Consider the following 12,640-nt stretch of genomic DNA (forward strand, 5'->3'; position numbering starts at 1 on the left):
GAAGAAAACCTTATTATGGCTCCATCAGGAAGAAAGCATGGAGGAAAAGCTAGTAAACCAGCACAGGAAGATCAAGCCATACCTGCCTATGACTTTCAGGAGGAAAGAAAAGAGCTGAGTGGATCAGAGGAAGATACTAGAAAAGGTGTTTATGTAATTTTTTAGTATTTTTTTTTGAATTTGAAGTTCATAGTATTTCTGACTATGAATGAAGAGACTTCTGTGTTAGCAAGTGCTTGTGTAAGCATGGTTCATGTTTATTATGAACCTATTGCCGATTGACCTCCTAGTATATAGTTTTAATAGAATTTTGAAGAGAACAAAGTAGAATAGCTCTGTCTATTGCACTATTAATGCCTTGAAATTACAGGTGGAGTCTTTAAGAGTAGGATTTTGTTACGTGATTTTATTACCTTATTTTAATGCCATATCCTTCTGTCACCTGGCTGCCTAGAGCATTGTGAGGTGAGGACTGAACAGAAGAGCTCCGCTTCTACGGAGTGCTGAGTTGGGTATGGTAGTTGGAGTCTTAATGCTGGCAGGGTTAAGAGTATTTCATGAAGAATCTGAGCTGAAGAAAGAGCATATAAAGCTGAGGAAAAAAAAAATCAGATTCTTGTTGAGTTTTGAGGAAGTTTCATATAAAAAAATGGATTTTTCTTAAAAAGTTCTCGCTCATCACGATAGGTTTTTGTAAAGTTTGATGTAACTGTTTCTGGATTTTTTGTCTTTCAGCAGTTATCTCTGTGTTTGTTTCTCATAGTTTCTCCCCTTCTTCATTCAGACTAAATGTTTACCAAGTCATTAACAGAAATCTGACAGCAAAGGATTTTTTTTTTTGAAAGAAGTTACCTTCTTTTTTTATATCTGTTTTTTTATATCTGTTTGTGATTTTAATTTTTTTTAAATGTCAGACTACAGAATCTCAATGCATATTTTACAGTAGCATGAAATTCTTCCAGGTAAGTCTTTTTCAATTTTTAGATTATTTTACCTTTCTGATGATTGTTACATTGTGAGTTGGGAATAATTGTGTAGTTGTGGACAAAGAAACTGCAACTGGTTGGGATCAGCCCAGAGAAACTCAAGGCAGTGCCGGCTCAAATCTAGCCTTGCAGAATAATTCACCACCATGTCAAATCCACATTCAAATTTTAGGAGCTGCATGTGTTATGGATGGCAACTGAGATCCATGAGACATTCATAGAAGTGGCATTACAGAAAAGTAACTACACTTTTAATAATTCAAATAACCTCAAGAAAATATAAGATATTTTTGTAAATCTTTTTAAAATCTGTATTAAGGTGAAACACCAGTAATGGACAAGCATGGAAAGAAAAGACCTTTGGTGACTACTCATGTGGTTCCAGATGATGTAGGGTAAGGATTGTTAGGATTTGTTTGTTTGTTTTTTTATTTCAAAATATGCAAGTCTTAAATAGGTACCAATTTCAGTTATTCATTATATCCTTTGTGGTATTTGATTCAAAAATCAGGTTACAGATAATGCAGTAGATGTAGGTTAAAAAGAAAAGGAGTACTTTAAAATGAGTAATTTTGCAGTTTCTTTGTAGACACTTTTGGACATGCATAAATTATATGAGAATTCTTAAAATTCTTGTTTCTTTCAGAAGATGATTTTAAGTTTTATCTGAGATTGCTGATAATTTCATTAATTTTCTCCCCCCCCCGATCTTAGTTGTCAGAACATACTAACAGTACTTTAATCCAACTATTGCATGAAAAATACATTCTATTTACAGATAAATCTTATGAAATGCAATATTTATGGGCAGTAATGTAAAAAAAGTGTATGTTGAAATATTTTTTAGCAAGGTTATAGCTGTTGAATTTAAGATCCCTTTTTTTCCTTTTTGAAGAGTAAAAAAGAAGCGACATCCTGTGGAGAAGATGATATAAAACAAAGATAAACATTTTCTTTACCCACCATGACCCTTTTTGGACTTGTCAGCTATTGTACCGGTGTCTTACACACTGGTGTCATAGATTCATAGAACAGAATCATAGAATCATCATCTTAAAGATGTTGTAGAAACAACCCTGTTATTACTTGTCTTGGATTTTTCTTACTATGCCAGTCATGATAACTATGATGGACTTGTTTTCATTTGATGTTCCAAATACTTTTCGTGTAGAGAATGCTCTATTTTATTTACCGTCCTCCTTTACTCAAGACACTTGAAATACCTAATACTGCCTTTTTACAAGAGAGTAGGTTAATAGATTAGTAATTCATTTTTTTTAAATCAGATTGGTCTAAAAAAGAGACCTCTCACAGGAGAAGAAAAGGAGTTCCATTTTTCAGTAGCAGCCCTTTCACCGCTTACAAGTAATAGGCATGGGAATAAAACGAGTATTAAGTATATAAAGCATCCCTTATTCTAAAGTCAGAAAATGGGCCAATAAAAATTTTAAACACTGTTTTGTAGGGGTGAAGTGCAGAATATGCTGGAAAGATTTGGAGGTAAGTACATTTACATTCCAATAAATTAAAAGCCGATTCATATTTAAGTTGCAGAACTCGCACAAATTCCTTACCATAAAATAAGTTTCAAGATTTGCATCAAATGACCAGACTTTGTAGCATTTTGCAGCATTTCTGAAAAAAGCTGGTTTTCAGGAAAAAAAATAGTTATACCTACGTAGAGCAAAGAGAAAGAAAATGTGGGAATAACAACATATAAAGTGAGATATACTAGTGTAGGTAATTACAAAGGAAAAAGTGCTTTTGATTATCAATTCCAATTTTAAGGTGACAGTTAAGAGGCAGTGATTATATTGTAGAGAAAAGGGACAATGTGAGTAAGAACTGTAATTCTTACTCATCTTTTTGTTAAAACAACATAAAGGGACTGGGGATTGCAAGACATGAGTGGGAAATAAGGAACATGTAAATTTCAATATAAGCAGCAAAATACAAAAGATAGTTTTCATTTTAGACAAGGAATTTTGGCAGTAGTTGTGATACAGAATGAGCTAGAGAGTAGTCTCTGCACCTTCATAATAAAGAAGCAAAAGCTGAATCACAGCATGATAGGTTCTAATTGGTGGGGCCCCTGAGAGAGGTGGGACTTGAAGCAGATGCTCAAGTAGTTGGTGGGGCTGGGTAAGGAGCAGTTGCAACTCCAAAGGCCAAGTGTTGGTTAGAGCATACAAGGGGCTAAGGGAAGCAGCAGTTTCACCAGTGCCAACAGCAGGTGGAGGAACACCTAAAATACAGCAGCACCCAGATTACATTAGCTTCTTTGCATCAGAACACACTTTGTTCTCTTTTCCAAAGTGTAACTTTGCTCTCATCAGCAAATGCTCTCATCAGCATTTTTGATAAAAGGCCCAATGTATCTCAGTAGGCTGAAGCTATAAATATTCTTTCATTTTTAGCGGACATTAACAAGGCTCTCTTAGCTAAGAGGAAAAGATTAGAAATGTATACAAAAGCCTCACTAAAAACCAGTAACCAGAAGATTGAACATGTTTGGAAAACACAGCAGGAGCAAAGGTAACACCCTTGTTTTTCAAACCTGTGAAATCAAGTTCCCTTTTGTGTTACAGCATGGCTAGTTGGTGCATCTTGCAATTAAATAGCAAACAGTGTATCTGCTAGTTAAATGATCCTCAGGACAGTGAGAAGAGCGTGCAGCAAGCTCACTGCCCTGGACTTCAAAAGGTCAGACTTTGGCCTCTTCAGGAACCTGCTTAGTAAGGTTCCATGGGATATAGCCCTAAGAGGGCAGGGGGGCCCAAGACTGTTGGTTGATACTCAAGGTTCACCTGCTACAAGCTCAGGAGTGTTGCATCCCAACTAGAAGGAAGTGCAGCAGAAGGGCCAGGAGACCACCTTGGATGGATAAGGAGCTGCTGAGGAAAATTCAGATGAAAAAAGAGGCTTATAAAAAGTGGAAGCAAGGACAGGCAGCCTGGGAAGAATACAGGGATGTTGTCCGGGAAGCTAGGGACCAGATTAGGAAAGCCCAGTTAGAATTAAACTTTGCTAGGGGTATTAAGGATAACAGGAAGGGATTCTACAGGTATGTAGCAAATAAAAGACAGACAAGGGAGAACGGAGGTCCCCTGAGGAAGCTCTCGGAAGAGCTAGCTACACAGGATTTGGAGAAGACTGAGGTTCTGAATGACATCTTTGCCTCGGTCTTCACTGGCAAAGGCTCTGACCAAACCACCCAAGTCTTGGAAGGCAGATGCAGGGACTGTGAGAATAAAGACCTTGCGCCCACTGTAGGAGATGATGGTTCGAGACCATCTTAAAAATCTGAACGTGCACAAGTCCATGGGTCCTGATGAGATCCATCCGCGGGTCCTGAAGGAGCTGGCAGATGAAGTTGCTAAGCCACTGGCCATCATATCTGAGAAATCATGGCAGTCAGGTGAAGTTCCCAATGACTGGAAAAAGGGAAATATAACCCCCATTTTCAAGAAAATGGATGACCTGGGGAATTACAGTCAGTCTGATGTCATCTACCTGGACTTGTGTAAAGCGTTCAACACTGTCCCACATGACATCCTTGTGTCTAAATTGGAGAGACATGAATTTGATGGATGGACTACTCGGTGGATAAAGAACTGGTTGGATGGCCGCACCCAAAGAGTTGTGGTCAATGGCTCAATGTCTGGCTGGAGACCAGTAACGAGTGGTGTCCCTCAGGGATTGGTGTTGGGACCGGTCTTGTTTAACATCTTCATCACTGACATGGACAGTGGGATTGAGTGCGCACTCAGCAAGTTTGCCGATGACACCAAGCTGTGTGGTTCAGTTGATACGCTGGAAGGAAGGAATGCCATCCAGAGGGACCTCGACACGCTTGTGAGGTGGGCTGATGCCAACCTCATGAAGTTTAACCATGCCAAGTGCAAGGTTCTACACCTGGGTCGGAGCAATCCCAGGCACAGCTACGGGTTGGGCAGAGAAGAGATTCAGAGCAGCCCTGTGGAGAAAGACTTGGGGGTGGTGGTTGATGAGAAAATGAACATGAGCAGGCAGTGTGTGCTTGCAGCCCAGAAAACCAACCGTATCCTGGGCAGCATCAAAAGGAGTGTGACCAGCAGGTCGAAGGAGGTGATCCTGCCCCTCTACTCTGCTCTCGTGAGACCTCACCTGGAGTATTGTGTGCAGTTCTGGTGTCCTCAACACAAAAAGGACATGGAACTGTTGGAACAAGTCCAGAGAAGGGCCATGAGGATGATCAGGGGATGGGAACACCTCCCATATGAAGACAGGCTGAGGAAGTTGGGGCTGTTCAGCCTGGAGAAGAAAAGGCTGCTTGGAGACCTCATAGCAGCCATCCAGCATCTGAAGGGGGCCTATAGGGATGCTGGAGAGAGACTCTTCATTAGAGGCTGTAGTGATAGGACAAGGGGTAACGGGTTCAAACTTAAACAGGGGAAGTTTAGATTGGATGCAAGGAGGACATTCTTTCCTGTTAGGGTGGTGAGGCACTGGAATAGGTTGCCCAGGGAGGTTGTGAATGCTCCATCCCTGGCAGCGTTCAAGACCAGGTTGGACAAGGCCTTGGGTGATATGGTTTAGTGTGAGGTGTCCCTGCCCATGGCAGGGGGTTGGAACTAGATGATCTTAAGGTCCTTTCAAACCCTTAACTATTCTATGATTCTGTGATTCTATCTGCTCAGGTTCTCTGTTTCTGCTGCCTCCAGTTGTGTTCACTTGGTTAAACTGGCAGTAATTATAGACAATTACTGCATAGTGCTTTCTCCTTTGTATAGGGAAAGTTAAGATTTGGAATTTTGAGAGCAAGGTGCTTTAAAGAGCTGGGTTTATTTCTGTTTTTATGGAAAATGGCCTTTGATGTTACTTTTGTCCTTTAAACAATCATAGAATCGTAGAATAGTTAGGGTTGGAAAGGACCTTATTAAGATCATCTAGTTCCAACCCCCCTGCCATGCACAGGGAAAACTCCCACTAAACCACATTGCCCAAGACTCTGTCCGGCCTGGCCTTGAACACCACCAGGGATGGACCATTCACAACTTCCTTGGGCAACCCATTCCAGTGCTCACCACCCTCACAGTAAAGAACTTCTTCCTTGTATCTAATCTGAACTTCCCCTGTTTAAGTTTGAACCCGCTACCCCTTGTGCAACCACTACAGTCCCTAATGAACAGTCCCTCTCCAGCATCCCTATAGGCCCCTTTTAGATACTGGAAGGCTGCTATGAGGTCTCCACACAGCCTTCTCTTCTCCAGGCTGAACAGCTCCAACTTTCTCAGCCTGTCTTCATATGGGAGGTGCTCCAGACCCCTGATCATCCTCGTGGCCCTCCTCTGGACTTGTTCCAAGAGTTTCATGTCCTTTTTATGTTGAGGGCACCAGAACTGTATACAATGCTCCAAGTGAGGTCTCACGAGACCAGAGTAGAGGGGCAGGATCACCTCCTTCAACCTGCTGGTCAGTAGTTGTTTTTTTTTGATTTCCACTTCACTTGGAATTGTTTTGTTTAAACTTGAAAACTGAGAAATGTTCAGTAAAACTTTTATACTATTCTGCTTAACAAAGGAAAATTTTAATTTTTGCATTATAAATAATTTTCACTCTACATAACATTCCTCTTGCCTCTGAAGGTGTATTTAATTACTATAGCTGATACTAGAGGTGAAGCAAACTGAAAAATGAGACCACTAAAAACTGGAAGCCAGCAATACTTGTAACTGTCTTAGTGTTTTTACATACATATTTTTGAAACTTACATTGACAAAATGTAAGTTTACATAGAGAAACTAGAGTAGAATGAACTAAAGAATGAGCTAATCAATTCTTTCATTAGAAACCCATGTGTTAAGCCCAAGGTCTGTAGTTAGGTTAGAAAAACGCAGTAAATACATCTATACTTACTATATGTATATGTGTATTTAATCTACATTCACTCAGTGTGTATGTGTATGTATATTTATGTGCGTTCAGTTTTTCAAAGCGTACAGTATTCAGTTAGGGCCTGATGTCAAAATAGCCTGGGTTTTAATCTATGCCAGCTCCTGTTATTTTACCCTGTGTGTATGTTGACCCTTAGCTTCCCTTGCAATTCTTCGTATCATTTGTCATTCTTACGGGTTGTGTTTATAGGCAGAATCTCAATCATGAATTCTCCCAGCAGTTCCTGACTTTATTTCAGCAATGGGATGTAGATGTGCAGAAAGCAGAGGAGCAGGAAGAAAAACTAGCGGTGGGTTTCCAATATGACTTTCATGGTATTTTCTCAAGGAGGGAATACTGTTGTTCAGACACTCATGAAATGTAAAACCACTTTATGTGGTTTTAAAAAAAAAACCCATATGATTGTTTGCCGCTTGATAAAAAAAATTCTTCCAAGTTTGGTGGCTCTCAGGGTAAATACAAGTTTTGGGATGTATTTGAAAGTGAAGAGGGGTGCCATTTATGAACTTTACTGCAAGTTTATAAATGGCGACTAGTGATGCCCTAGGCTAGGAATAGATTGAGAAAAGCCAAGACTATTTATGGAGAAGAAAGTTGTATGCTGTTCCTGTGCATGCATAGTCTTTGAGTTTGGGGAACACATGAGTAAAGGAGAATAGTTGTTTTCACATGCACTTCTTAAAAATATGCCTGTATATAGTAAATGTATGAGAATTTGATCATTGAAAGGGGATAGGAGCTATTACGATGGAATGTAATTGCAAACGTTGGGAGTACAAATACAGCAACATCAGGCAAGTTTTGCTTTTCTCTAGTCAACACATTTCCCAGGGATACCCTCGAGAACTGTGCTGGATAGCAATCCTTATAGTGTCTCACAGGGATAATTCAGGTTGGAAGGGACCTCAGGAGGTAACTCAGGGCTTAATCCAGTTTTCAGTCTTTCTTTCATTAATAAGAACAAGGATATCTCTTCAGGCAGAGATCTCTATTACATGACCCACATTTCCAGTGAAGACATAATTTATGATTCTGATAAATGACATTAGTGTTGCTGTCCAAGCGTTTTTGGCTAACTAATGCCATCAGTTTTTTCTTTTGCTTCTGCTTCAGAATATGCTTCGTCAGCAGCAAAAAGTTTTTCAACAGGCAAGAATAGTACAAAGTCAGAGGCTGAAAACCATTAAGCAGCTCTATGAGCAGTTCTTAAAGGTACAGTAAGTTTTCTTCTTACAAGGTAGTTGATCATTATCAATTAAAAAAGCTGTATGAGTTCAGCCTTTATGACATTTAAGAGATTTAAGGCTCATTTAAGGAAAATAATAGCCTTGCTTGAATATTCATGTTAGTATCTTTCCCTTATTTTCTGTGAATATAGCTTGTTCTCTCTATACATGCATAAACATTGCATCATAATTTACTTAAATGTGTTCTACCAGGGCTCTGATTGGCTTGCCTGTTTCAAATATCTAAGCATAACCCTCAGAGCACACTTTCTAAACAGAATATGGTTTTGTACCAGTTGAAAGGTTATGTAGGTCAGTTAAATCATCAAGATTTTTTTTCTTAATTATTCCCTTAGATTTTTTGGTATATATTTAAACCAGTGAAACTTGACAATCTAGTAAAAATACATCTTAGGCTGCAATTCATTTGGCTTTTATTACTGCTGGCAGGTGTATCCCCCATCATGAGAAATAGAAACCATTTTTTTTATGTCATTAACCTTTCTAGCTATTGCTGCTTCATGTAAGAAAGTGACCCTTAAATTAAATTGTAATTCCCTTAAAATTGACCAGTTAGAACTCCCTTCATCTCTTCCTAAGGAACATTCATTAGAAAGGCTGTCGCTTTCTGTAAGCTTGGTATTCAAGGTAAGCATTCACTACAGTGTTAACAGGAAGAATCTGATGAAATTAATGCTTTATGGTGAAAACTTGCCCAGCTGGATGGATTGCCCAAAACTTGCCCAACTTTCCTGTTGCTTTATGCATATTTTTTGTATTTGCTGGGATTCCCTACAAACACCTTTTGTTTGTTTATTTTTGGATAGTGCTTACAGAGATAATGTATTTCAAAGGTATGATTCATACCAATCAACTGTAGTGTGATTTTTTTTTTTTTTTTTTTAACAAAGTAACTAATATACTAGACAGAAAAAAAAAACCCAAAACCCAAAAACGTAACTACTAAAAAGTTTGACTTCTTTGCAAGAAAAAGTTTCCTTGTAACTTTACATTAAGAACCAAACACTTTGTTCCCAGAACTTCCTTCCACCCCTAGTTTTTCTAAGTAAGCTATTAGAAATCTAAACTGTGAGGAAAGCAAAAGTGCTTTGAATTTGTTTTTGTAACAAATGCAGAGGCACAGCACCATAGAAACACTGAAGGGCTGAAGTTGGAAGAGACCCGGATGTCATCTGGTCCAGCCCACAGGTGGTTCAGCCAGATTTCCTAGAGTTGCTTGTTCAGGACTTATGTCTAGAGAGTTTTTGAGTTATCTCCAAGGATGGAGACTCCACAGCCTGTATGGGCAGCCTGTTCAGTGCTCTGTCACTCTCACAGTAAAAAAGTGTTTCCTGATGTTCAGTGGGAACTTCCTGTTTGTGCCCATTGCCTCTGGTGCTGTCACTGGGCACCTCGAGCTTGGCTCAATATTTTTTGCACATCCTCCCTACCCCTTCAGGTACTTCTGTATATAGGTAAGATTCCCCCTGAACCTTGTCTTCTCCAGGCTCTCTCAGTCTGCTCTTGTAAGAGATACGCTCCTGTCCTTTAATCATCTCCATGGCCCTTTGTTGGGTTCTGGTCAGATCCCAGAACTGGACCCAGCACTCCAGATGTGGTCTCATCAGGGCTGAATGGAGTCAAAAGATCACCCCTCTTTGCCTGCTGACAACACTCATCCTAATGCAGCCCAGGAGGTCTTTGGCTGCCTTTGCTGCAAAGGCACACTGCTGGCTTCACCTGTGTCCTCCAGGAACCCCAGGTTCTTTTCTGCCAAGCTGCTTTCTAGATGGGTGGACTCCAGTATATACTAGTGTTCAAGTCTGCCAGTTTCTGACAAACTTTAATTTCTGTTCAAGTAATTTCCTAAGTGGTCCCTTTTTGAAATTGTAGTTATGATAAATATGCCTGGGTTTTTTTCAAGTCAGGTAGCTTGTAACAATAAATCTGAAATAGAGCAGCTCTTACTTCAAGATAGTTGAAGTGTACAGAGGATATTACAGAAACATTAATAAATTATAACTTCCAAAATGTCAAAAACGTCTTCATCAAAGATTAAAAAGTGAACAGAAGGTCAAGTATTACTTTTCAAAGAAGATCAAAAGGCAGAAATCAAGCCTCAAATAAGCTTAACTAAATACAAGTCAAGGAAAATGCAGCTACACACATACACAGAGTTAGGCATAATTGTACATACAGAGGGAAAGATAACCAATGACCTTTACTTGGCTTATTTGGGCATAAGTCTGTAGAGATGGAAATTTAATGGGTTTTACAGTCCTTACTTCAAGTCTCCAAGGTTGTATTAATACCGAACCCCTATCATTCCTGACAGATGTCTGCTTAATCTTTTCTTGTAGAACTCTTTATTGAAATGCAGGATAACTAGCTGAGACCTCACATATGCTGAGGGCCCATATTATTTAAACAGGAATGCAGATGGGAATACAAAGTCATGTATGATTTGTCTGTCAAGTTTGTGACAAAACTACTCAACTATCAGTGACCACTGCAGCTGTAAAAAAATTGAACTGTAGTAGTCTGAATAGTGGTTTATTTGTTTGAAATAAACCCTTTGACATTGAAGAGTTTTGAGTTAAGATTATCCTTAACTTCAGAGCATGGAAGAGCTGGAGAAGAGCAATGAAAGTCATCTAGCTGGTGTACAAAATGAACTCCGCAAAGAAATGACTATGTTGCAGAAGAAGATTATGATGGACACTGTAAGTACCAGATGAAAAAGTTAGTTAAATGCAAAAATAGAACATTCTATAAAAAAGTCATTTGACATTCTTTTAATTGGCTCAAAGGAATCATATTGGTATGGCATTTGTTCAGTATTATCTCCCTTTCTTGTAACAGCAACAGCAGGAGATGGCAGCTGTTCGCAAGTCTCTTCAGTCCATGTTATTCTGATGGCTCAATGGAGAAACAACTTGTACCTAAGTAACATGATACAAGTATAGGCATTAGCCATAGAGAAATATGTTAATATTTAAATGTTTTAAAGTTTCTATTAAATGCTTTCCTGGATTGTTCTAATCTTGTGTCTGATAATGTTATAAATAAGTATCTTAGTAAATTTATTACTTGGGGAGGGGGGGGGGAACACAATATGGACCTCAAACCATTTACTGTCTGTCCAGTCTTTAACTGACGAATACTCACTTTCAATAGCACTGAAGAGTTTCAGTTGCTTCACTTTTCACTTTTTATAATGACAAATTGTAACAGTGGGCAGAATTAATGAAAAATAGATTACCCAGGTTTGAAGCAATAACTTTAGGCCTTTAGATACATTGTACAAATAGAAGCATTTTTCACAAGCTGCAAACTTCAAGATTTTCACAGTTTCAAAATTTAGTCTACTGACATATTAGCAGTTATAAATGTTCACAGAGTATGACGTAGTTCATGTAAGATTGTTCAGTGATGTGTATTATGGTAAATTAAAGTAAATTTTGTTAACTCTTTTGTTAGCCTAGGCATTGTAATAACTTTGTACTAGTAAGGGATTTAGTAACTGCTGTAATTTGTCTCAAAAGCAGGTTTCTTCAGTTGAATTACAGCTGAGTATCACAGCTTTATATTACACCTCCTCAAGAAAGCATAACTGGGGTGCATATTGGGGTGTATAGTTCTTCTGGAACCACCATTAGAATTAATTCAGCTCATTTAGTTAGTACTAGTTATTACAAGCCTTTGAGGTGGAATATTACTTCTTGCAATTCCAAATGACTAGCAAGTTAGAGAGGCCTAAGTTTTAAGGATAAAGCATTTATCTTACAATGTAGCTCATTACAGTAGATCAGTATAAATTAAAGCTTAGCTTGCATGCAGTTTTTTTTTTACAGAAACCCATTATACCTGAATATCCACCTTTACAAATTAGGAAGTTCCTAACATATTTAATGCTTAGACTTCATACAATAGTAGATAAAACAAAAACCATCCACACACCCACACGCACAAATGTGATGTTTTTGTAACAATGTATTTCAAAACCAGTCCATACAGATTCTTCTAGTATTTTTAGTTCAGAATCAAGCCATTTGATGATGGTTCTCCAGTTCTGGGAGCCAGATTAGTGATGGCTAATTTACGTACTAACGTCAGCTATTAGGTTGCAGCTGAAGTTGAACAAGCGACTAGTATGAAGCTGTCTTTGTTCTGTGTCTGCTAGGACTCAGAGAAGGAGCAAACACAGAAGTTACACTGCTAGAAGGATGTATGAGGTAATATGGGCCTCTGGTATGTAACAGGTAACTGCTGCTTTGTAACAGTGCTCCTGAGTCTCAGCCCTCCAAGGATAATTAGATGATGCTGTGAAATACAATTAAAACTTCCTGCTTCCTATCCTTGGTGCTAGGTTGGTTGTTAGTGTTGCCTCATGTTTCTGGTTTTGTTAGTATTGCCTCATATTTCTGTTTTTCTGACCGATCTCTGCATTAGTTTCCTATCATCCCCATACTTCAATCATATCCTTAAAAC

The 12,640-nt window shown here is 38.8% G+C and overlaps 3 protein-coding genes across 5 annotated transcripts in view; 2 read left to right on the top strand and 1 right to left on the bottom strand.

Annotated features, from left to right (window-relative positions):
* GNPTAB (N-acetylglucosamine-1-phosphate transferase subunits alpha and beta) overlaps positions 1 to 148 on the top strand; it is a 45,280-nt gene extending 45,132 nt beyond the window's left edge. Inside the window, exon 22 of the mRNA XM_057420600.1 lies at positions 1 to 148. The gene's annotated coding sequence lies outside the window, so the exon portion shown is untranslated.
* On the top strand, positions 13 to 11,191 carry SYCP3 (synaptonemal complex protein 3). Its single transcript, XM_057420609.1, has 8 exons — positions 13 to 145; positions 1,306 to 1,381; positions 2,452 to 2,486; positions 3,404 to 3,521; positions 7,113 to 7,212; positions 8,037 to 8,135; positions 10,768 to 10,872; positions 11,012 to 11,191. Exons 1-8 carry the CDS (start codon positions 16 to 18, stop codon positions 11,063 to 11,065), a joined length of 717 nt encoding a protein of 238 aa, XP_057276592.1. The 5' UTR covers positions 13 to 15; the 3' UTR covers positions 11,066 to 11,191.
* CHPT1 (choline phosphotransferase 1) overlaps positions 10,687 to 12,640 on the bottom strand; it is a 21,870-nt gene continuing 19,916 nt past the window's right edge. For all 3 annotated transcript variants that reach the window (XR_008973650.1, XM_057420607.1, XM_057420606.1), the window contains one exon: positions 10,687 to 11,091. Coding sequence is in view for 2 of the 3 variants with exons in the window: in XM_057420607.1 (XP_057276590.1) it covers positions 11,047 to 11,091 (45 nt within the window). In the remaining variant the exon portion in view is untranslated. The remainder of the gene's footprint in view (positions 11,092 to 12,640) is intronic.

The sequence above is a fragment of the Pezoporus wallicus genome, unplaced genomic scaffold (assembly GCF_028554395.1).
Source record: "Pezoporus wallicus isolate ANWC-B61680 ecotype Strahan unplaced genomic scaffold, APGP_CSIRO_Pwel_v1 contig_2871, whole genome shotgun sequence".
Classification (NCBI taxonomy): Eukaryota; Metazoa; Chordata; class Aves; order Psittaciformes; family Psittacidae; genus Pezoporus; species Pezoporus wallicus.